At 41.1% G+C, this 24,768-nt stretch overlaps 1 protein-coding gene across 1 annotated transcript in view; it reads right to left on the reverse strand.

The window, feature by feature from the left end:
- The window catches only part of NUP107 (nucleoporin 107), a 76,921-nt gene that overhangs the window by 12,551 nt on the left and 39,602 nt on the right, over nucleotides 1–24,768 (reverse strand). The window contains exons 11-25 of the mRNA XM_040344039.1: nucleotides 22,856–22,931; nucleotides 22,131–22,244; nucleotides 20,570–20,660; nucleotides 20,371–20,447; nucleotides 20,031–20,090; nucleotides 18,194–18,339; nucleotides 18,047–18,095; nucleotides 17,895–17,964; nucleotides 10,341–10,459; nucleotides 8,620–8,658; nucleotides 8,118–8,268; nucleotides 6,190–6,302; nucleotides 4,125–4,227; nucleotides 3,550–3,710; nucleotides 2,530–2,655 (exon numbers count right to left, since the gene is read on the reverse strand). Coding sequence (XP_040199973.1) covers nucleotides 2,530–2,655; nucleotides 3,550–3,710; nucleotides 4,125–4,227; nucleotides 6,190–6,302; nucleotides 8,118–8,268; nucleotides 8,620–8,658; nucleotides 10,341–10,459; nucleotides 17,895–17,964; nucleotides 18,047–18,095; nucleotides 18,194–18,339; nucleotides 20,031–20,090; nucleotides 20,371–20,447; nucleotides 20,570–20,660; nucleotides 22,131–22,244; nucleotides 22,856–22,931 — 1,495 coding nt within the window. The remainder of the gene's footprint in view (nucleotides 1–2,529; nucleotides 2,656–3,549; nucleotides 3,711–4,124; nucleotides 4,228–6,189; nucleotides 6,303–8,117; nucleotides 8,269–8,619; nucleotides 8,659–10,340; nucleotides 10,460–17,894; nucleotides 17,965–18,046; nucleotides 18,096–18,193; nucleotides 18,340–20,030; nucleotides 20,091–20,370; nucleotides 20,448–20,569; nucleotides 20,661–22,130; nucleotides 22,245–22,855; nucleotides 22,932–24,768) is intronic.

The raw sequence follows: 24,768 nt of genomic DNA on the forward strand, positions 1-24,768 counted from the left end.
GTATCGTTGCAGTCTGATCGACAGGGTAGATATATTTTTTTGTATGTTGCAATAGGTGGTTCTCTACTTTTAATATTTATACATCTAGCCTGGGTTTTTTTCTAGCCAATTAATTATCTTTACCGACTCTGGTAATGAGACCTCTGATGCCACCATCACTCCCCATGTTGAGAAAAAAATAAAATAAAAAATCCAATCAGGAAAGCAAGACCCCTTTAAAACTCCTCACCAGCAGTTCTCTGGGAGAAAAAGGTGGTCACACATTTGAGCATCGCCCAAAACTGAAATCAGCCCAGGTAAATCCGTGGAATTTTGTGGGAAGTGCGTTAGCCTTGAACTTGGTATGCATACAGATGGCAGAATTTTCAGCCAACATACAAAAAAAGACGTCATTTTATAACTCTTTAGCGCCACCCTTTGGACAACGTCTGCTAATGTTGTGCTATGGTTAGCATTGGTTCGGAGCATGCGCGTTTGCACTTTTAATTTGTTTCCAACAGACTTGTGTACACACGATCACATAATCTGACGAGACACATTTGTTGTCGGAAAATTTGAAAGCATGCTATAAAACATTTGTTGTCGGAAAATTTGAAAGCATGCTATAAAACATTTGTTGTCGGAAATTCCGACAATAATTGTCCTTTGGAGCGTACAAATGGTCAAATTATCCGACAAAACCCTGCCATCACACATTTGTTGTCAGTAAAACCAATCGTATGTACGAGGCTTTAGAATGAAATGCACAACAATACAATATGGGTATATGGGATTGTACGATTTTTTTTTTTTTATGGTTGAACTAGATGGACTTGTGTCTTTTTTCAACCTGACTAACTATGTCAGCACGTGTTAAGTGCAACACGGACACATTACCCCCTCCAGGCTCCCTACTGGTCCCAGCTGAAAACGTACTCCTTGGACATCAAGATAAATACTGCACTAGTCAACGGACTATTTCCTGTGCTGTGCTGGGATTATTATTCCTTACCCTGTCATTCCTCCCCCTTTGATGTCCAACATACTCAACACTTGGGTATACATCAGTTCCAGGGACACGGTTTAGGGACTTTGGATGGGATAACCGGTTGCCTACCTTCCACTACCATCTTTCAACCAAACGTGCGTCAGCCAAAGATTTTTACCGTCATATACAACAGTGTTTTAAAGGACCTATTACATGCCTTAAAGGCTGTTTAGGCAACAACGCTGTATATACCATACCCTTTTATTAACAGTCTGCTCCACAAATCTCCTGATGAAGCGTCCTGTACGCGAAACATGTCGAAAACAAAAGCAAGACTTACCATTCTGTATATCAAACGCAGTCTTAAGGATTAAAAGTTTATATACACTCTTCTGTGCTATATGATCTCATGTCATTAGTATATCTGCATAAGTATAAGCTTTTTTGTAATCTTCTTTATAATATGTACTGAAATAATATGCTGATAATGTACTGTTTTCACGAAATTATGTATATATCTTTTTTTTATGAATAAATATTTATAAAAGAAGTCCATTCTAGTAGTCCAGACTAATTTCTATTTCCTAACTATGTAACACATCCTGTGCCTTGACATTCAAGAGTACACATCATACAAAAGTAACTTTGAAGGACACAGTTACCTTCTGCTTTTATTTACATAAATACATCAGGGTACTCCACCATATGTTAATATTACATTAATCATGCTACATTCTATAGATCCAATTTAAAGCGGATGTCCAGGTTTACTTTCACTTTAAAATAGTTTGGGCCAAGCCGTCCCAAACAAATTAGTTCCCTCACTAATGTGCACCCACTGGGCACGCTGTATAAAATGTATGTATCCTCAGCTACATACAGTATACAGCACTGTGTTCTGTGTGTACGATGAGACCTTCCTATCTCACACCCAGAATAACATCAGGCTGAGAGGCACTCAGCCATTCATAGGTAGCTTTGTATTATATCAATGAATACAAAGCTTCTTCTGATTGAGAGACCCAACAGTTCAAAGGGCAGAGTTGGAGATTGTGGTGTCATGAGCCCGCCTCTCCAATTGAGCCAGAGGAAGCTTTGTATTCACTGATAGCATACAGAGCTGCCTACGAGTGGCTGAGTGCTGCTCAGCCTGATGCCATTTTGTTTCAGGTGTGAGACAGGAAGGTCTCGCACACGGAACACAGTGCTGTATATTGTATGCAACTGAGGCTACATACAGTTAATACAGCATGCTCGGTGGATGCACATGTGAAGCTCCGAACACACGATCCGAAAAATGCCGCTTTCGAAACGATCGTACGATAATCGGATCGTTCGTACAAAACTTTCTTAGAGCCGATCAGGACAGTTCATCCGATTTTATTCTATCGTACATCCTCGGAATTTTTTTTTTGTACGATTTTCGTTTAATCAGTACAACACATGACATCAAGAAGGATTGGACAAACTTTTTGTTCAAAATGCCCCAATGGACAAGATTGCTAGCGTTTCATTTATTTTGCCACCAACAAAAGAAAGAAAAAAAATAAATAAAAACTCACCTCATATTTCTTTTCAGTGTGTTCATAAGCGACTTTCTCTGTGAAGGAGGCATGCTCAACCAGTGTTGGTTTCTGAGGACATGAATTCATGTGCTTGAACCACTCATTGAAAACTTCATGTGCATCCTATGAAAAAAAACACAGCAGCTCATTCACTTCACATACAGATAATCATTTCTGTGAGTAGTCACATGCAAGCCCTCTACATCAACTGTTCAGATTGAACATTTTTAAAGTGACACTAATCAATATCCCTATTCTCTAAAAATAATCTATACATATCCACTACTGGCCCTGAAATCCATGAACAGCACTGTTCAGTGTAAGAACCGTGAAAGGTTTGAGTATAAACTATGAAACTTTTCACCCTCTGGAACCGCCACAATGATTGCTCCTTAAATGAAGACAATCTAAAGCTTGTAAAAGAGTCAGAGAAAATATTTTAAAGTATGAAGGGGAAAGAAAGGCTTGTAACACTGCATCAGCAGGGACTACTTCAAAACACTTGCTATTCTTTGCTGCAGGAACCCCTGGGTGGTCCAACCTTCACCCATCATGGTGGGCTTTGGCACAAGGGTCTTCAGGTATTCAACTACCCAGTTGGACCTGTATCGCACACTACCAGATCACCAGGCAATGTATCTTCATGCAGGGATTCATAACGCAGTGTCAACCAAAAACCCTTTTTTCGGGTACCACTCCTCTGAACGATGAAGCCATAGAATAATACTCCTTATCCCAACTGGAACCTTTGACAAGCTAGCCAAACTTTGTGCAGAGAGCCGCACAACTGTGACCATCCCCTTCAGGCACTAGCAGAAAAACTAAAGCCGTCTGCAGGAAGGTATTATGCCAATCATTATGTCCAATCACCTGAAGATGGCAGCACAACTCTATTTGTAATGAAAATAAAGACGCTCTGTGTTCCATGATGTACGATAAAGAAATCAATTTTTAAAATATATACAGTGCAAAACTAGACCAACAGCAAATGCTAAGAATATAGCCATCAGCGCTTACCAAGTATGCTCTTATACACAGATGTTCCCGTATAGCATTGTCATCCTCTGCTGACAGAATGTTGTCCATCCCTTGTTCCTCCAGTTGGTTATAGATCTCGGTTATAGAATCCGAGGGAATTTTGGCAAATACTTCTTTTGCAGCATCGTGTTTTTTTAATGCTAAAAATGAAAAGTACATTCATCAGGGAATATCAATAGAAAAGAAATGTTAAAATCTGCCTTGGAAATTTCCAAATCACTATATCCAAGACTATAGGTACATATCCTAGTAATAAATATCCTATATGAATTCATACAATTTGTAGCACAGGCCACCAAGATCCTGTAGTTTGCTCTGCAGTTGTAATTATTCCAAAGGTTCATTTTTTCTAAAAGTAATAGCGACATATTGCCCCAACCTTTAGACAGCATATCTCACTTGGACATTTGTAGGACACCACATGGTTTAAAAGACAGAAAGACAAACTGTCACAATTTAAAAAGGCATTCAAAAAGCTAAAATGTAAAACCCATTTCCAGCTATCATGCCATAATGTGCAAAACATGAAAAAGATTCCAGACATTATTTCTTACCCAGAAATTTCCTGATAATTGCATTGCTCTGCTTTAGTGCCTCAGCTCTCTGTGCAGGATCAAACACCAGCCAATCTATCACATCTATCTTTGCACGATCCTCCTGCCAGGAAAGATTAGAGTCATTTCTAAAAATGTGCTAAATGTTCCCAGAAATCTGTTATCTTGCTTATATAAAAGAAAAAGTGTTTCTAGCGATTGCTTTCTACAATAATAAAAGTTCTATGTAAAAGTTCACCTCTAGCATTAACAAATCAGTAAAGCAGGCAGATAAGGTGGGTACGGAAATATCGTTATTAAACGATTGCCGACCGCCTCACACCGATATACAATCGGCAGAATGGCATGGCAAAACAACGTATGGGCGCGTGGTTCCCTTTAAGAGCCGTGCCCCGCAGCATGGCTGGGAACCCATTGCGTCTGGTCGGCGGGCGCGATCGCCAGTATGGAGATTTGTGAGTGTAAACTCACAAATCCCCGTTCTGTCAGGGGAGAGGTGACATATCGTTTGTTACTACCAAGTAGTAACAACGATAAGTCTCCTCCCCCAGTCAGTCCTATCTTCATACAGTTAGAACACAACCAGGGAACACATTTAAACCCCTTGATCACCCCCTAGTGTTAACCCCTTCCCTACCAGTGACATTTACACAGTGCATTTTTATAGCTCTGATCACTGTATAAATATCAATGATCCCAAAAATGTGTCAGTACCGCAAAAAACAAAACGAAAAAAATTATGTAGTCAGTACGTTTGGTGGTTTTCAAAAGAACAAGCAGTCCTGTAGATTTAGCAGTGGGTCGAGACAAACCATTTACCATGAACACAGGTGCTTACAATGGTCTGCTCTTATTAATTTATGAAAAACCTTTATCCCCCCCCCCCCAAAAAAAAAGAATAAAAATAGATGTAACTGCTTAAAAAGTGTAGCTGGAGTTTGGTTCCAACTTGTCAGTGTATTTAAATCTGCTAGTGCATCTAACGCCCCCCTCCCCTCAGACTGACAATGCTGCTATCCAAAAGGGGTCTCTGTTGCCAATTAATCCAGGGTGTATGCACTCTAATACAGCAGATTCTTCAGGAGGAGGAATGCTTCACATGTCCCTCTTCTGGAAAAGCGGCTTTCCCTTCCTACCTTTTCCTCTGCAGGTTTCTTCCTCCGTTAACAAAGAGGAAAAAGGGGAAAGAGCATTTCCATTTGTGACCAAGACCATCTAAACGGGAAAGGATTCTGGAAAGCTGGTGCTATAAACCAGCCATAGCAGATGAGAATTCCTCCTTTGACACAAAGGAACTGTGGAAAATGCCCCAGAAGTTTTGCAAAGATCAGACAAGTAAAGCAAAGCAGAGCCACAACTAACTGACAACGAATATAAAAATTGCCTGATGAGGGAAGTTGGGAACCTCCACTCCCCGATTCCCCCCACCTCTCTGTCGCCGAGACATGTCCTGCTGAAATACAGGTGGAATCTCGCAGAGAAAGTCAGCCCAGAGATAGTGTGCTAAACTCTTGCAGTACACAGTACCCTCTAAGTGGGAGAGACTATACCCCAGAGAAAATAGTCATTAAACTGAACCACAGTCCCCCGCCCTTTGTTACCAGCGATCTGAGATATGCCAAGAACCCCCATACCACCCCCCCCCCCCCCCAATACATTCTGTGCCCGGAGCACTGTGCACGAGGCTGTAGACCAAAATGGTGGCCACCATTGGCTCTGCCAGGAACTACATTCCCTTTGCTATTTATACACAAAAGCTGGAGTGGGCACTCAGCTCTTGGCGCATGCAACCGGGAACACAGCAATAACGTGCAAATAAATCAACAATGAGCCAAATAAAGACACTGCAGGATGGTAACCCCATGGAAGGGGATAACCAAGCCCACAAGGCTGAACTTGATATCAGGATGCAAGGGGGTACAAAACAAAAAAGGGGACAGTATTCTTGCTCTGAGGTATTAAACACAAAAAAAAAAGAAATGACATGTCTAAAATTTAAAATATTGAGCTCTTAAATTAAATACCGGTAGTTGTATTCATTTTATGAATAGCAGTGGATACTTGCCTCACTTGTGGCAGAAGCCAGGGCTGGTGTAATATCATGATGAGTAAATTCAGTGCTATCTTTTTTTCGGGTGTTTTCAACCACAGTCTTTGTTATTGTTGCAACATCCAAACCTTCAAATATAAAAGAACACATTTAAGCAAGGAAACGCTACAGCCAAAACATTAACCAGCGGCATGATCTTAAAATAAGTTTCGAATAGACATTTTTATATGTTCTCTCTGCATATCTTACTTTTTATATTTCTTTCAATTATTGACCCCTTACAACTAGTATGAACATGCTCATTAATACCAAAATACAGTATTAAGTTCATAGTTCGTCATGACTTGGCACAGAGGTAGGCATCCAATTCTACAGCTGTAAAACACCAATTTGGCCCTATTTGCAGACTTTTAGCTTTACATAATCAAAGCATACAGCAACAGTCAAACTTGTCAATTTGGGTTTCTAGTTTTATTGTTGCCTCAAACCTTGTTCAGCGAGGCTCTGCACTACTGGACAGTCAGCTTATGAACCAAGCTTCCATGTGCTTTCTTCTTATGTGAAGATTTTAACCGGTTAAAAACCGCCACACGACTATTTACGTCGGCAGAATGGCACGGCTGGGCACATGGACGTACAGGTACATCCCCTTTAAGATGCCCAGTGCATCGCAACCCGGTCCTGTCCTCCGTGACCTGCGGGCCCGATCGCCACTGGTGTCCCGCGATGGGGTCACAGAGAGGAAAAACGGGGATGGGCGAGTAAAACAAACCTTCCCCGTTCTTCCTAGTGTGGCTGTCCGTGATCGTCTGTTCCCTGTGTTAGGGAACGACAATCGGTGACGTCACATGCACAGCCAAGCACACCCCCCCCACAGTAAGAACAGTCACTTAGGGCACACTTAACCCCTACAGCACCCCCTCCTGGTTAACCCTTTTACTGCCAGTGTCATTTTCACAGTATTCAGTGCATTTTTCACTGTGAAAATGACAACAGTCCCAAAAATGTGTCAAAAGTTCCGACGTGTCTACCATAATGTCGCAGTCACAAAAAAAAAAAAAATTATAATAAAAATGCCATAAAACTATCCCCTATTTTGTAAACGCTATACATTTTGTGCAAACCAATCAATAAACGCTTATTGCGATTTTTTTTAACCAAAAATATGGCAAAGAATACGTATCGGCCTAAACTGAGGAAAAACCTTAGTTAGACTTACCGGTAACGGTATTTCTATGAGTCTTTCAGGACAGCACCTGGGTGGAGCTGCGCTCTCTCCAGGTGCTGTCCTGAAAGACGAGGTGAGAATTTTTTCTTTTTATATATTTTTGGGGGATATTTATTATACCAAAAAGTAAAAAATATAGCATTTTTTTAAAAAATTGTCGCTCTATTTGTTTATAGCGCAAAAAATAAAAAAACGCAGAGGTGATCAAATACCACCAAAAGAAAGCTCTATTTGTGGGGAAAAAAGGACGCCAATTTTGTTTGGGAGCCACGTCGCATCATGACCTGCACAATTGTCGGTTAAAGCGACGCAGTGCCAAATTGTGGCCTGGTCCTTTACCTGCATATTGGTCCGGGTCTTAAGTGGTTAATGACTATTGCTTATGTGAAAAGTTTCTGACAAAGCTGTCACCAGACCTGCACGTGATAATTTAGCACATGTTGTCATTGAAAACTGCTGCTTGCCAGGGTGACTGCCCAACACCAAATTCAGACACAAAAGCATCACACACAGGAGTTGGAGGTTACACAGGGTTCCCCTGCTCTTACTCTTTATAGTTGAACAGGGAAGTGTGGGAGTAAAGGGAAGGTAAGCTGTTAATAATGCCATGGCCCACATGTATGGTAACGCTCAAGTACTACTGACGCACTGCAAATATATCAAGCATTTGTGGAATGTACTGTGAATGATAGATACTATAACCAGTGAGGATCACCTGCTTCCTTAGCGAGCTCCAGGCACTCATGTCGCTGTTCTTGCTCCGTGACGTTCTCCAGAAATGCAGCATACTGTGCGATAGCCAGCTCTTGGGGAAGGTGGCTGACATAGAAAGCTATCAGTTTTATGTGTCTGTCATTTACAAGTCTCTGTAGTATAAAACAAAAAATAAAACGGAAAATTAGATTTCTAAATACTAAAAACATTTGGCCTGTGTTTGGTCACAAGTCCAGAAAGCCTTGTTTTATAAAACATTGCCTCTTCAAGGTTTATGAAAGACAGCAGCTATATTGTACTTGCATGCACAGAGTAAAAAGGTGGTTTACTTTTAATCAGGAACACCAAAAAAAAAAAACCCACACACACACTAATTTTGTTACACAGATTTTCTACCATCTAGTTATAATTTTTTTTTTTTTAAAGCATAAGGTTAGTATATACACAGCATTATATTGAAATGATATGAGAATAACTGTGCAGCAAGCACTTGGTGGACTGACCTGTATGTAAGTTTTCAGCACTTCCACTGAGACTTCCTCCTATATTAAAAAGGAGCAAATACAAATGTAACTAGACAAGATTACAGTTCTAATAAAATGTATGTGTTCTGTATATGTGAGCTAGTGTACATGCAATGTTTAACTTTTGAACAATAACTCATGGAGAATGGATTAATCATTGCATTTGCTGAAGTTTGTGTTAAAAGGAGTTGTAAAGGTTTGTGTTTTTTCACCTTAAAGCGGTGTTTCACCCTGCAGAACAACTTTTTAGCATAAAATTCGGCATAGTAGCGCGAGCTACAGTATGCCTGTCTTAATTTTTTTATCCCCGTACTCACTGTTATATCGTACATAGAAGATTCCGACTGCCCGCGGGGAATGGGCGTTCCTTTCAAGAGGGAGGGTGATTGACGGCCGGCTCTGGCACGTCACGCTCCCCGAAGACAGCTGGAGTAGGTCTTGGGTCTTCACGGCGCCTGCGCACAGACTATGCGCAGGCGCCGTGAAGAGCCAAGCCTATTTTGGCTATTTCCGGAGAAGCGTGACGCGCCAGAGCCGGCCGTCAATCACCTTCCGTCTGGATTGGAACGCCCATTCCCTGTGGGCAGTCGGAATCTTCTATGTACGATATAACAGTGAGTACGGGGATAAAAAAATTAAGACAGGCATACTGTAGCTCTCGCTACTATGCCGTATTTTGTGCTAGAAGAAAAAAAAAATGTTTTTGTTTTTTTTATAGGGTGAACCCCCGCTTTAATGCATCCTATTGTAGAAGCATTTTCACCTGGTTCAATGCTTCTACATTCTATTATGGATGATTGTTTAATTTATTATTACATTTTCTATTTGAGGCCATACTCAAAATGTTGTTATTAATGCATCCGATGCATTAAGGTGAAAAAACACCTTGCACTGTCCGGCGTGACTGTTGTAAATTCTGACCTTTTGTTATTTTTTTTTTAAGTGCAAAGTGAATCTGTATGGGAGTGGTTCTATAATTATCAGCTGCTCCACTTGCAGGGCCCTAATGAGGAAAGAGGAAGGCTCTGAATCCCTTTAGATGCGATTTCACCAAAAATTTAATTTTTGTTGCAGGATGGCCAAAATCCGACTTGTATCTTAGTGCAGACTTCTGGGAAAATCAGTCAGCCAATCACACAGGCAGGAAATGGCACTACTAGGGGGTGTTCTACACACCATCTGTGTACAGAATGTCTCCAGGTTGACATTATTCATTGACTTTTATAAAACAATTTACAGCACTGCAGATTGGAAAGGTATTTAATACTGAAGAATGGAAGATCATGGTCAAGTGCAGCAAGACATCAGCTTTATTAAGAAATCTGTGTAAACAGCACAGACAACATGTTCCATCAGAACGGTCTTACTCATGACTGATGTTTTTCTGCACTTGACTGTGATGGCAGTGATCTACCCTTCTTCAGTGGACCGCAATCTGTGCCCGACATCCGGCCATTCAGCCGTGGATGTGTAAAGGAGGCAAGAGGTTTGTTTCTAGTAATTTTTAATAACATTTAATTGTGATATGACTTGTGTCCCAATTGTATACGCTATATTCTTTTTGGAAAAAAAATAAAATCCCCCCATGAATGTGGAGTTGTACAGAACTCTGTGAAAAGCAATAATTAAGGCATCTGAAGGTGGGAAGCACATATTATAAACACATGTTTCTTAGTCTTAATCTTTGAGAGAAATCTTACCTTTGTTTGCAGACCCAGTGTTCGGAAAAATAATATTAGATGTGTCATGAAGCGTAGCAGATGACCAAGAAGAAGCGTTTTGCCTTTTGACAGCCATTCACTGAACTCATCCATTAAACCTACAATTTATTAAAAGCACAGTGAAATATGAGAAGTCCAAAACAAAACATTCCTTGCCTAATAAAACGTTTTTGTTCTTTTTTCACTTTAACAGAATAAAGTATCCTATAGATCAGCCATACCAAGATGATATATCAACCCTACTGGTGACCAATCCCACCCCATCTGCTAGAGTCAGCTCAGTTACAAACAAAGCAGTACACAGAGAACTGGTCACAGACCTAACCAGAGGGGTATGTGCAGTGTATGTCAAAACAAGCGCAGAGAAAAAGATTTTATGTTAGAGAGCTATAAGATCTTGAACATTCAAAAACCTTAACGTAATGTCAGCCAAGTGGTGGGAAATCAAGTTAGGAACGAATTACACTGCCATCTGTCCATTCTTGTGCCCAGTTTGCTATTGACTGAAGGTGTGGTAGACTGCCACCGTAAGACCAATCTTACATTGTTCTCGAAGAAATTCCAATTTAGGATACATAGCGTCAGTTGGGAATGTCCATAATGTCATTGCAGCAGGTGGAGCTCGGGGAGCGCCAAGGCCGACAGTAGAGGTGGCATTGGATAAGCTGTTGAAATTTATGTGCACAACTTTTATAGGGAATATTTACATTATAATATCTAAGTTTTTCACATATTATTTACTTGAATTCTGTTGAGAAAATATATATCACACACACACACACATTTTTGTAAATTATATCTTTTCATGTTACACTTTGCTAGTGATTGTTCAGCTTGTATAAACAGGGCAAATTTGCTGTTCCCTCAAAATAAAATGACACACACCATAAATGTCTAAACCGTTGGCAACAAAAGTGAGTACACCCGAGTGAAAATGTCCAAATTGGGCCCAATTAGACATTTTCCCTCCCTGGTGTCATGTGTTACAAGGTCTCAGGTGTGAATGGGGATCAGGTGTGTTAAATTTGGTAGTATCGCTCTCACTCTCTCATACTGGTCACTGAAATTGAACATGACACCTCATGGCAAAAAAACAAAACAAAAAAAAAAAAATTGTTGCTCTACACAACGATGGCCTAGGCTATAAGAAGATGGTCAAGACCCTGAATCTGATCTGCAGCACGGTGGCCAACACCCTACAGCGGCTCAACAAGACAGGTTCCACTCAGAACAGGCCCTGCAATGGTCCACCAAAGAAGTTGAGTGCACGTGCTCAGTGTCATATCCAGAGGTTGTCTTTGGGAAATAGACGTATGAGTGCTGACAGCATTGCTGCAGAGGTTGAAGGGGTGGGGGGACAGCCTGTCAGTGTTCAGACCATACACTTCTCACTGCATCAAATTAGTCTGTATGTCTGTCTTCCCAGAAGGAAGCCTCTTCTAAAGATGATGCAAAAAAAAATTCTGCATAAAGACAAGCAGACGAAGGACATGGATTACTGGAACCATCTCCTGTAATAAACGTATTTGGTTCAGATGGTGTCAAGCGTGTGGCAGCAACCAGGTGAGGAATACAAAGACAAATGTGTCTTGCCTAGTGTCAAGCATGGTGGGAGTGTCGTGGTCTGGGGTTGCACGAGTGCTGTCATCACTTGGGAGCTACAGTTCATTGAGGGAACCATTAATGGCAGTATGTACTGTGACCTACTATAAGTGAAATGGTCTTTAGCGCTACTATGAGTAAATAGGAAAGTCAATAAAATGTGAGTGAATATCCCAAAGCTGCAATATCTAAAAGTGTTCACTGTACACAAATGAAATAATGCAAGTGATCTTGCAAAGAAAGTAACACTCTAAAAACACCCTGATAGGTGGTGCACAAAAAATGACTATCAGATCAATAAATGAACAGATGAGCATATGTAAAGTGCACACTGGAAGCAAAAAAACAAACAAACACGCCAGTAGCTATGCAGGGAGCTTTTCAACGTTTTTTTTTTTTAGCGTTTTTGCAATAGCGTTTATCAGTGTAGCTTTTCTCAATGGATAAAAAAAAAACGCTAGAAAACGCTGGTGGGCTGCGTTTGAGCGTTTTTCATTGTTTTTTCTCGCCGAAAAACTGAACTTTGAATGCAAATTTCTGGCATTTAGAAAAAAAGCCCATATACGCCACTGCTGCTCAATAACACTAAAAAACGTCCATGTGTGGACACATAGGCTAACAGAGTGCAGTTTATGGACTAAGAAAAAAAAAAAAGCCAAAACGCCAATAAACTGCAGTTTATCAGCTTCTGTGTGCATGGAGCCTAAAAACCATCAATGCAAGTGCATAAAAAATATTGAAAAAATAAACCAAGTCCACTTAAAATAAATAGATAACAGTCCTGAGAAGTGGATAGCTATCTCAATAAGTGGGTGTTCCAATATTGGTTCCCTTGAAAGTATTCCAATGGGGATGATGGATATAGGAGTGAAAAAGTGATAATGGATAAGTACAGAATCCTCCGACTAGTCTCACAGAACTCACCTCTATTCTAGTAGTAATAGGTGTATAATGATTTCATATACATCAATGTCTCGAATGTTGCTCTCTACCATTTTTCTCCTCTTTCTTCTCCAATGGTATATAGAAATATAACTCTGACCATTACCTCCTTCCTTCCTACCCGTGGACACTGTTCCCTGGTGAAGTCACGAGATGTGCAACGTAACGACGTAGGGCACGTGAGGCTGACGCAACCCAGAAGTGACCCGGAACTCATGTAAGAAGGCGTCTAGAACGCTGGTTTTCATTGTTTTGCATATCACAATTTTTTTCCATGTAAGAGTCGACCTTTTAGCAATTAAGGCCTACATTTTAATAGTACTGCACTATTGGAGGCCTCTTTTTCCTCTCTCTTTCTCCTATTTCTATGCCTCTTCTTGTGGAACGCTCACATTAATGGAGACATCAGAATACCCACGGGTGAGGAAGGAGGTAATGGTCAGTTATATTTCTATATACCATTGGAGAAGGAGGAGAAAAATGGTAGAGAGCAACATTCGAGGCTGATGTATATGAAATCATTATACGCCTATTACTACTAGAATAGAGGTGAGTTCTGTGAGACTAGTCGGAGGATCCTGTACTTATCCCATTATCACTTTTTCACTCCTATATCCATCATCCCCACTGGAATACTTTCAAGGGAACCAATATTGGAACACCCACTTATTGAGATAGCTATCCACTTCTCAGGACTGTTTTCTATTTATGTTAAGTGGACTTGGTTTTTTTTTTTCTGTTTTTTTTATGCATTTGCATTGATGTATTTATGCACCAGCACTTTACATATGCTTATTTGTTCATTTATTGGTCTGATAGTAATTTTTTGTGCACCACCTATCAGGGTGTTTTTAGAGTGTTACTTTCTTTAGCGCAAGATCACCTTGCATTTTTATTTTTTTACTGTGACATAATGAAGCAGAGCATAATCCCCTTCCTTCAGAGACTGGGCCGCAGGGCAGTATTCCACCATGATGATGACCCCAAACACACCTCCAAGGAAGACCACTGCCTTGCTAAAGAAGTTGAGGGTAAAGGTGATGGACTGGCCAAGCATGTCTCCAGACCTAAACCCTTTTGAGCATCTGTGGGGCATCCTCAAATGCAAGGTGGAGGAGCGCAAGATCTCCCAACATTTACCAGCTCCGTGATGTCCTCATGGAGGAGTGGAAGAGGATTCCAGTGGCAACCTGTGAAACTCATTAATGGCTGTGTGTTGAGTTATAGAGGGGACAGCAAATTTACACTGTTATACAAGCTGTACTCACTACAGTACATTGTAGCAAAGTGTAATTTCTCCAGTGGTGTCACATGAAAAGATATAATAAAATATTTACAAAAATGTGAGGGGGTGCCCTCACGTGTGTGTGCGCGTGTATATATAAAAACCTATCTTTGTTTTTATGCCTAGTCTCCTTCAACTGCTCCCAATGGTCAAAATCTTAGCAAGTTCTGCTTTTTCCCTTGAATGAATGCAATAGAAAAAAACATTTTGGCTGGGGTTCTACTTACATCAAGCTGGTATCATCTTACACACACACTATATAAAAAATGAAAAAGGACTATACACGTACTTAAAGTGCACCCTACCCCGTTATCTTTTCCCATTTCCTTCTCGCTGTGAAACACCATCCAACTCCTCTTGGTCTCCTCCTACCATTCCTCCATTAGCTGAAATACTGTGCCCCTCTGTATACTCCCTTTTGTCCTAGCTTTAACAGAACTATATATCAACATTTATGTTATAGTTTGAATTATCCACTTAAGACCCAGACCAAAATGCAGGTAAAAGACCAGGCCCCTTTTTGCGATTTGGCACTGCGTCGCTTTAACTGACAATTGCGCGGTCGTGCGACGTAGTTCCCAAACAAAATTGGCGTCCTTTTTTCCCCACAAATAGAGCTTTCTCTTGGTGGTATTTGATCACCTCTGCGGTTTTTATTTTTTGCGCTATAAACAAAAATAAAAGCGACAATTTTGAATAAAAAAAAAAAAAAAAAAACGCAATATTTTTTACTTTTTGCTATAATAAATATCCCCCAAAAACATAACAATTTTTTTCCTCAGTTTAGGCCGATACGTATTATTCTACCTATTTTTGGTAAACAAATCGCAATAAGCGTTTATCGATTGGTTTGCGCAAAATTTATAGCGTTTACAAAATGAGTATAGTTTTATTGCACTTTTATAATTTTTTTTTTTACTACCAATGGCGGCGATCAGCGATTTTTTTTGTGACTGCGACATTATGGCGGACACTTCGGACAATTTTGACACATTTTTGGGACCATTGTCATTTTCACAGCAAAAAATGCATTTAAAATGCATTGTTTGTGAAAATGACAATAGCAGTTTGGGAGTTAACCACAAGGGGGCGCTGAAGGGGTTATGTGTGACCTGAAGTGCTTTTACAACTGTAGGGGGGTGTGGCTGTAGGTGTGATGTCATCGATTGTGTCCCCCTATAAAAGGGATGACACGATCGATGCTGCCGCCACAGGGAAGAACGGGGAAGCCGTGTTTACACACGGCTCTCCCCGTTCTTCAGCTCCGGGGACCGATCGCGGGACTCCATCGGCGATCGGGTCCGCGAGTCCCGTGGTCATGGAGCTTCGGACCGGGTCGCGGGAGGGCGCCACGGGCGCGCGCGACCCACTGCTGGGCTTTATACAATCACATACAGGTACATGACTGTGCCCAGCGGTGCCATTCTGCCGACGCATATCGGCGTTAGGTTTGTTTTTTATTAGATCAATTGATTGCTGTAAGCTAGAGCATTTAAATATCACTTACCTCGTTTTTCCTTTTGACCTCCAAAATACAGTAATCCAGGTGTGAAAATGCCATTTCCTGTCACTCCTCTTCTTGCTTTCCACCAGCATCTGAGCCGTTTTGCATGGTGGAAAGCAGAATGTGCTCACCCCCTCCCTATGACTACAGCCCTGCGTGAAGATGTTCTCTTATCCCTCACAGGCATGGAGGCTAAGCCTAATGGGAACTGTAGTTCCCATTAGGCCGTGATGTAGCAAGAATGAATGCGCACCGCAAACCAGGAAGTCAGTGAGAATAATGATTCAGGAGTGCTGGAGGTGAATAAAACGGCCCGATTTCAACAGGTATCAAACTAGTTATAATGCAAAACATTACTTTTCATTTTATCAGCTACTGTCAGACTTTAATTTAAGAGCCAACTATTTTTGTCTTTACAACCCCTTTAAGTGGTTATAGAAGGTGTGCAAAGGAAAAGATACCTATAGCACAGAAAATGCCAAAACAGTCCACATTTTCTTTTATTGCACTACTCTTTTTCAAAGTTCTAGCGCAGCTGCTGTGCGTTTTCTAGCAACCGTTAAATGTTTTTTTTTTTTTTTATTCCTGGTTAGCTCAACTACAGTATTTTAAGTGCAGCACTTTTAAGGGTTTCACCGCTCAGTCCATTTTATTTGCAAATTTAAAGGGGATGTAAAGTCTATTTCTATGCATTGAGATAAAAAGCCTTCTGTGTGCAGCAGCCCCCCTCGGCCCCTCTAATACTTTCCTGAGCCCCATCTCTGTCCATGAGTGTCTTGGCCATCCGAGACACTCCCTCCTGATTGACTGAAAAACAGCAGCGGCACTATTGGCTCCCGCTGTCAAAGTCAGTTAGCCAATCAGGAGAGAGGGGGGCGGGGCAGGGGCGCTGTGTCTGAATGGACACACGGAGTTGCGACTCGGCTCAGGTAACCCCATAGCAAGCTGCTTGCTGTGGGGGCACTTGACAGGAGGGAGGGGCCAGGAGTGCCGAAGAGGGACCCTAGAAGAGGAGAATCCCGACTACTCTGTGCAAATTTACTACACAGAGCAGTTAAGTAGAATAGGTTTATTTTTATATATAAAAAAAAAAAACACACAAGACATTACAATCATTTTAATTTTGTTATATTGCAGTCAAAAAAGACAGCTGTATGGCCACTTCTCTTTAACCACTTCAATACAGTGCTTTTAAAACCCACCTCCATACCGGGCCTATTCTGGCAATTCTCTCCTGCATGTACAAATCCTCATTCTTTTGCTAGAAAATTACTTTTTAGCAGACACCCTAGGGAATAAAACGGCGGCCATTGCAACTTTTTATCTTGCACGGTATTTGCGCAATAATTTTTCAAACGCCTTTTTTTTGTTTCATTTATTAAAAAGCAACAACAAGTTAGCCCAATTTTTTTGTAAAATATGAAAGATGATGTTACGCTGAGTAAATAGCTAACTAAACATGTCATGCTTTAAAATTGCGCACACTCATGGAATGGCGCCAAACTTCGTTACTTAAAAATCTCCATAGGCGACGCTTTAAATTTTTTTACAGGTTACCAGTTTAGAGTTACAGAGGAGGTCTAGTGCTAAAATTGTTGCACACACTCTAACGCACGCGGCGTCACCTCACATGTGTGGTTTGAACGAGGTTTACATACGTGGGCAGGACTTAAGTGTGCGTTCGATTCTGAGCGCGAGCTACCGGGGCGTTTTAATTTTTATTTATTTATTATTTTACTTATTTTTTCGATCGCTTTTATTCCTATTACAAGGAATGTAAACATCCCTTGCAATAGGAATAGTGTGCGACAGGTCCTCTTTAAGGAGAGATGCGGGGTCAATAAACCCCCACATCTCTCCTCCAGGCTGGAAAGAATGAGATGGTGAAAAAAATTCACAGATCTCATTCTTACTAGCCGCAATTACGGTTTGTTTACTTACGGATACCCGGGCGTGACGTCATCACATCGCGCCCGGGCCTCCGATGGTCATAGAGATGACTGGTCACCATCTGGTCAACAGTCATCCCTATGCTGCAAATCCGGCGATCATCTCTCCGGGCCCCGATGGGACGGGAGAGCCCCGGAGAAGCAACGATTCAGTTCGCATGTGTTGCACTATATAAGTTTTTCACTCACTCACAATAGATTACAGTTATGAAAAATTAGTATATGACAAAACTAATCAACCTGGAACTTACCATCTACATCACCAAGGATTATATACTTTTGAATAATGTGGTAATGCTCTTTATTTTCTTCCAAAACTCTCTAAAAAAAACAAACAAAAAGCTTGATTATACAATACTCCAAACGAAAAGTTTTCCAACAAAATAAGCATTCAAAAAGTCACCTTTTTATCAGTGGCCTGGAGCTCCTCAAAAACTATGTCTAGAGTCCAGCTAGAAGGTACAGAAAACATAATAAGAAGATAGTTATGTAAACCAAACAGTTGTGGATAAAAAAAAAGATAAAAAAATAAATAAAAAACTCATCTTACTGTGCCTCCAAGTACTCCCTAGGTAGTTCATCTTCTTCACTAGAGGAGAGAAGCGAGGCTCTGACCTCCTGTTCAACCAGACTGTCAACCATAACACGGAAATATGCCCAGACTGTATCTTCCCATGTTTCACACACAGGAAGAAGCTAGTAATGAGAAAAAACATATGGAAAATATTAGGAATCATAAAATGTATTATAGTATTCATGACACGCTTTCCACATTAAGGGCTGGTTCACACCTGAATCCCGTTCCCCTGCAGTGTGTTTTTGTAGCCCATTCATTTGAATGTCTCCTTTTCTGAAAATGGCTGTTATGGGGAAACGCATAATGTGGAGCTGCTCAGTGACGTTAACTCACACTCCGGCAGGTTCTGCGGCGGAGCCGTGTATACTCTTTACGGTTGTTCTTTCCTACTGAACATGTGAATGCAATACTTTAATTAATGTTTTAAGCTGCGCTGCACTGAGACTTCTCCTTTGTGTCATTTGGACATTAACTGTGGATTTAAGTGTGCCCGATATCCTCTGTTATCATACTGGAGCCGATTTCCGGGACCCTCAGTATTATTCAAAGCACTCTGATCTTTCTCTGGTAAGAAGCTGTACATGGGGGAGCGGCACCTGAACTCTTAGAGCCGGTTCACACTGGGGCAGCACGACTTGCCGAGCGACTCGGCAAGGCGGTCTGCCCACGACTTCAGAGGCGACTTTTTACTTCTGTATTGAAGTCAATGCAAGTCGTCCTGAAGTCGTCTTAAAGTAGTAAAGAAACCTTTTTCTAATTCGGAGCGACTTGAGTCACTCCTATTAGAACGGTTCCATATTACAGAACAGAGCGCGACTCCGATTATTCATGTTTATGTTTTCTGGTTTTGTTTTATTTTGGGATTGTGTTTAATGGTCTCCCGCTCGCAGTATAGACAAATGACGGTGGGCGGGATGCTCTCTTGTTCTGGGCTGACGTCACATGGCGTCGTCCAGTCTCAGCACGCAGTGTGGCGATCTCAGGCGAGCTGTGTCCCTGGAACACGCCGCCACTCCGATCTCGGTAAACAGCTGCAGCCCTTTACCCATGTGATCAGCTGTGTCCAATCACAGCTGATCACACATAAACCAGGAGATGCTGTTTATTGGCTCTCCTCGCCTCACACTGACAGGGTGTGAGGAGAGCTGATCAGCGGTATCTCCTCACGGGGGAGACCTGTACAGGCAATCAGGGCAGTGATCATCGGTGCCCTGATTACAGTGCAGCCCCAACAGTGCTGCCTCATCAGCGAAGGAGAAAAACTACTTGCTTACAAAATTTTCTGACAAACTAAGAAAAACTTTAGCAAAAAATAAAAAACCCAGCGGGAATAAAATAACACCAAAAGAAAGCCATTTGTTGGAAAGTTTACATGACCGCACAAATGTCATTCAAAGTGTAACAGCGCTGAAAGCTGAAAATTGGTCTAGGCAGGACATGGGGTAAAAGTGCCCTGTAGACAAATGACACAGGCAATGATTTTTCCTTTTATTACATTCATTTGAATGGGCTGCACAAAAAGTAGTAAATGCACTACTTATGAGACAAGCGTTGCACCAAAAATTGTATGGTACTGTGGTAGGAAACGATCTGCTGCCCGCACACACACTGCATTTGCCATCGGCTTTTAGGGGGCTGTTGATGTATGGTCACCCACAGCAGGACACAAAAGCAGTATATTGGGAATGTGGTGCAGGTTTACTTTCCAACACTATATTCTGGTGTGAACCTGCCCTTATAACAAAAATAAAAATAAAACATTTAAAATAAAAGAAGAATATGCCTAAATAGGTTTTCTCTGCAAACATACTTGCTTTAGGTTTCCACTGAAGGTTGCGTAAATTGCTCTTTCATATCTGCTGAACTGCTCCTGAAACACACAGAAACAAAAAAAATGTATTGCGGAAAGGCACAGCTGAAGCTGCAAGGAAGTTTAGCGGTTTAAGAAAGATCTAATTTCTAAACATATCGATTATCAAACTATAGATGAACCAAATATATTTCCTAGAATTATACACACACATATAAATACTGTTGATCCCTCTGCAGTATGTAAAAGACAATTACTGGTAGAGAGGAAATGAAATGTTAGAAGACAACAATCTTGTGTGTGGTGGAACACAGTTAAACTGTATATAGTAAAAGCTTACATCATCTGCCATACGCCAACAACAAGCTTTCCATACACATCGGTTTGGATTGCCTTCCACTGGCTGCAACTCACCACCTGCGAAAGAAACAATATGATAAAATTATAATGAAAATTATAACAATGACATACACACACAAAAAAAAAGTACCAAGCTAAAGTTATGTAAAAAGATCAGGGGAAACAAATAAAATCACTACCTCCTGTTATATTTGGATCATGATAAAGCTTCCATCCTTCCAGTGTTGCTGCTCGCCAGGACTGACCACATCTCTTACACAAGCGCTGGGCCTAACAAGATCAAAATGCATCATTAAATTGGCTTACTCAAACTTAAAGCAATAACATTTTTAGTTGTAGCAGAAGGATGTTACATGTTCCATCTCTATTTAGGGTGGAACATATAACATGTTCCAGCAGCTGTTGCCTCTCCCTAGTGACAGAAGGCAAGCATCTTGTCCGGGTGCCCACTGTCACTGTTTGAAAGGAACGCGTCTGCATGGGTCTCCGCCCGCCCGGCCACGTCATTAAATCACAGTCCTCTGAATGGGAAACTACTACCGACAGCCTTTGCGGTTGTTGACTTGTAGTTTCAATGAACTACGATGGAGCTGTTGAGCACACTTGTAGTTCATTCATTCTTCCTGTTAGTGTATCCGTCTGCCCATACAATGTACACAGATACACTGGGAAGTTTTTAGGAGTCCTGCATGGCACCTGTGATCTGCCGATTGAGGGTGCAATGCTTTCCAGGCTACAAGTAAAAAAAAGGCGAATGTTTTACCTGCAAAAAGATGTACAGAAAAAAAAAAAGCCAAACCTTTAAATAAAATAGTAAACATGTTATACTTGCCTGCTCTGTGCAATGGTATTGCACAGATCATCCCTGGTCCTCCTCTTCTCAGGTCCCCTGTCGGCCCTCCCAGCTTCTCGTCTTCGGTGAGTCCCCCATAGAAAGCCGCTTTGTATGGGGGCACTCGTCTGCATCTATTGACACAAACCGGGCGACTCAAGTCTGCCCCCCACCACAGATTTCGAAAGACAGCAGCAGGAGCCAATGGCTTCTCCTGTCATCAATCTACCCAGCCAGAAGGGAGAAAGATGCTGCTCCTGTGCACATTGCTGGATCAAGATGGGGCTCAGGTAATATGGGGGCTGGGGAGATCCTCTTGCACAGAGGATTTTTTACCTTAATGCATTAAAGTAAAAACCTTCAGGCTGGGTTCATACTATTGCGAATTGGATGCAAGTTTCCTCCGCATCCAATTCACATATCAGGACCAAAATCAGACATGAAACAGTGAACAGGGACGCACCGTTCCCCTGCTGTGAGCCGCTCCACACAGCAGTGTGAATCCAGCCTTAACCTTTACAAGAACTTCAAGAAGATCATTTAGGAAAAAAACATATCTCCAGAATGGAAAGCCTTGTAAACAATCAAGGTGATATAACACTTATTTTTATTTCTATTGACGCAATATCCTGGTCTGCAGGATTCTGTCATTGTGACACGATTTGTTTAAGTTCAAATACCACAACTTTTTTTTTTTATTGTGTGCAATACATTCACCACAAACATCTCATTGACATATTTAATGAAGCACACTGCTGTATTTCTATAATTTGCAATTAAGAACACCATAATGCAGAATACATGAACATTTGCAAAGACCAAGCAAATATCACAAATTAGCAGTTTCAAGCCAAAACATATTGGGATTATAACAGTTCTATAGCTAAAGAAAAATCAGCACATCATACCTCATCAGTCATGCCAGCTCTGATCAAAGTAAAGAGATATTTTAGAAGTCTAATGTCATCTTCACGATCCAGATCATCCAGAGGAAGTTTCTGTCTAATGGGGGCATCAGGATCCTAAAGAAAGTTAACAAAAACATCATTCTGTGTATCATAGTTTACATATCTATTTGTACAACAGGGGGGGTGATTTTATTTTTTTATTTTTTAACAGTACACAGTCTCGTGTAACAAATCATCTCTAGAACAGCCCATGTTGCATCGGTGCTTCAAAATACCAGTCAGTGAATGGTAAGTTGGGTAATTGCAGGAAGCAACATGGAAGGTTTTCATTTCAGTCTCTGATAAATGAAACAAATTGCTTGGAGATGCCATTCATAGAATAAAAGTTGCATGGCCTAGATTGAAAAGAGACCACTGTAGGGCACAAGCAGAGGTATTAGAAAGAGCAATTTTAGATAGGTATGCCAAAAATGGGATCTAAAAATACCGAAAAGATAAATTCTAATTTACAATAAAACCTTTGAGCTTTGGCAAAAACATGGAGTCAGTAATGAGTTTGAGTAGGGATATTTGCTGACATTTACCGGAAAATATCACGCATAGCGACAGACACAATAAAACTTATTTTAGGGATCAGTCTGCCATCATTTAAATTGAATTATATATTGTACAATGAGGTTTTTAATCCATGCACACAAACAATCAACTCCACAACTTATACTTACCAGTTCAGAGACCAGTGGACGACTACTGCCTAGTACCGAAATACTTCTTTTTTTCAATGAGGACAGAGTATTCTCCCTTAAAATAAAACAGAAATGTCATGATAATTCTGGTCTCAGTTCAGTTATTTTCTTGTAGAGAATAAGTCACCATTGGGCAAATGTGCCACTATGAATCTCCACTCAAACGATCAAAAACACAAGATAAACCAAATGTTGGGTAGCAACAAAAACGTGTTTGGCGGTGCCTGCATTTTAACAAAAATCCAATTCCCTAGTGCCTCCTAACTTCTGGGGTATGGAGAGAGCCGGTGATCTGCCGTGCTGGTTCCAGGTGTCCTGGAAGTTCCAGCGCATGCGCGAACTGATGCGGGAAAGTTCCTTCAAGCACTGCGCAGGTGCAAACTTGCTGACAGAAATCCCCGAACAGCGGCCGGCATCCAGGGCAACGTGGATTTTGAGGTAAGTGGCCAGTCGGCCTCACGTCCTCGCTGCGCTCGGACGGCTCGCTTCGCTCGCTCGGCCTCCTGGCTCTTTTTTTAACATCCTCCAATCCACGGGGATGTTAAATGCCTGGATGCCGGGCGAGGTTCGGGAATTTCCGTCGGGAAGTTTGCACCTGTGCAGTCAGTGAAGGAACTTTCCCCACAGTGGAACATTGAGGACAAGTCACCGGCATACATTTTGTGGCCTATTGCTAGAATTACAAAGGACTGGGCAGTGGGTATTGCCCAATCCTTTGAAAACGTTTATATGAAAAGGGAAATTATGCAAAGTGTAATAGTGCTGGCAGGCGGCTTTTTCTTTTAAACACCAATTACCCACCACTTAATTTTAAATTTTGTTTTCTCAATATGGGTTCACATTACATGTACTACTTTGATTTAGCAATAGTTATCCTGCAAGCCAATATCTCATATCAATAGAACTTAGCAACAGTATACAGCTGCCAAAAGAAATTCAATGTCATGAATGGAATAGGACTTTTGACTTGCCAGTAAAATCTGTTTCCTAGAGTGCAGTACAGGACACAAGCTTCTATAAAGCGGAGAAAACAGGACACAGGAAAAGTGGTAAAATGTGGAAGATTTAATACAAAACAAAATCACTCACAATAAAATGTATCTTCAACATAAAAACTACCCACAGAGCCAGATCCTAAAAAAGCACCAAAATAGCACTGGCACCATCAATCTGTCAGCTAGAAAGTCAGCACTGCTATGTAGGAAATGTTTTTAGAATCGGGGTCTTTGGTTGCTTTTTATGTTAAAGACAAAAAAACATTTAAAATGTAATATTGTTTGACTTTGTATTTACTCTTCCAAGTTTTAATACTTTTCCTGTGCCTGGTGTGCTCTTCATTTGTTTGCTTCAGCTAGATCTCTTCTTACAAGATCAAACTAATGAGCTGCAGAATTTGTAGTCCATGCCTTTAGGAAAATAGATGAATACGGTCAGGAAAGTTATATAACGTGCACTATGTTTTTTTTCTTTAAAAGCAGAACCCTTTACCATACTCGCTTCTCCAATAGTTTGAAAGTCCATGAGGCGTCCGTTGGTCAGTCTTTGCACAGGAGTCAGTCATCCCCACACACAGGGACCATGCCGGCAAGGTAAAATGGAGCTGTGCATGCACAGCTTCATTTACAGGCCACAAAAGCAGGTTAATAGCTTTATTCTATTGCAGAAGAGACATTGCATGTATGCAAGTTTTTAAATGCCACCTTTAGTTCTATTTTAAAACAATGCAGCTGAGTTAAATATCTTAAGGGTGTCTGGAAGGCTGCAGGGATAACCCCTATATAACTCCTCCCAGCAAGATATTGAGAATAGGACAGTTCCGTTTGCCTGTACAGTACTGCAGGAAAGAGATTTTACTGGCAAGTCAAATATCCAATTTCCTGGATTGTACAAAT

This window comes from Rana temporaria, chromosome 3 (genome assembly GCF_905171775.1).
Source record: "Rana temporaria chromosome 3, aRanTem1.1, whole genome shotgun sequence".
Taxonomy (NCBI): domain Eukaryota; kingdom Metazoa; phylum Chordata; class Amphibia; order Anura; family Ranidae; genus Rana; species Rana temporaria.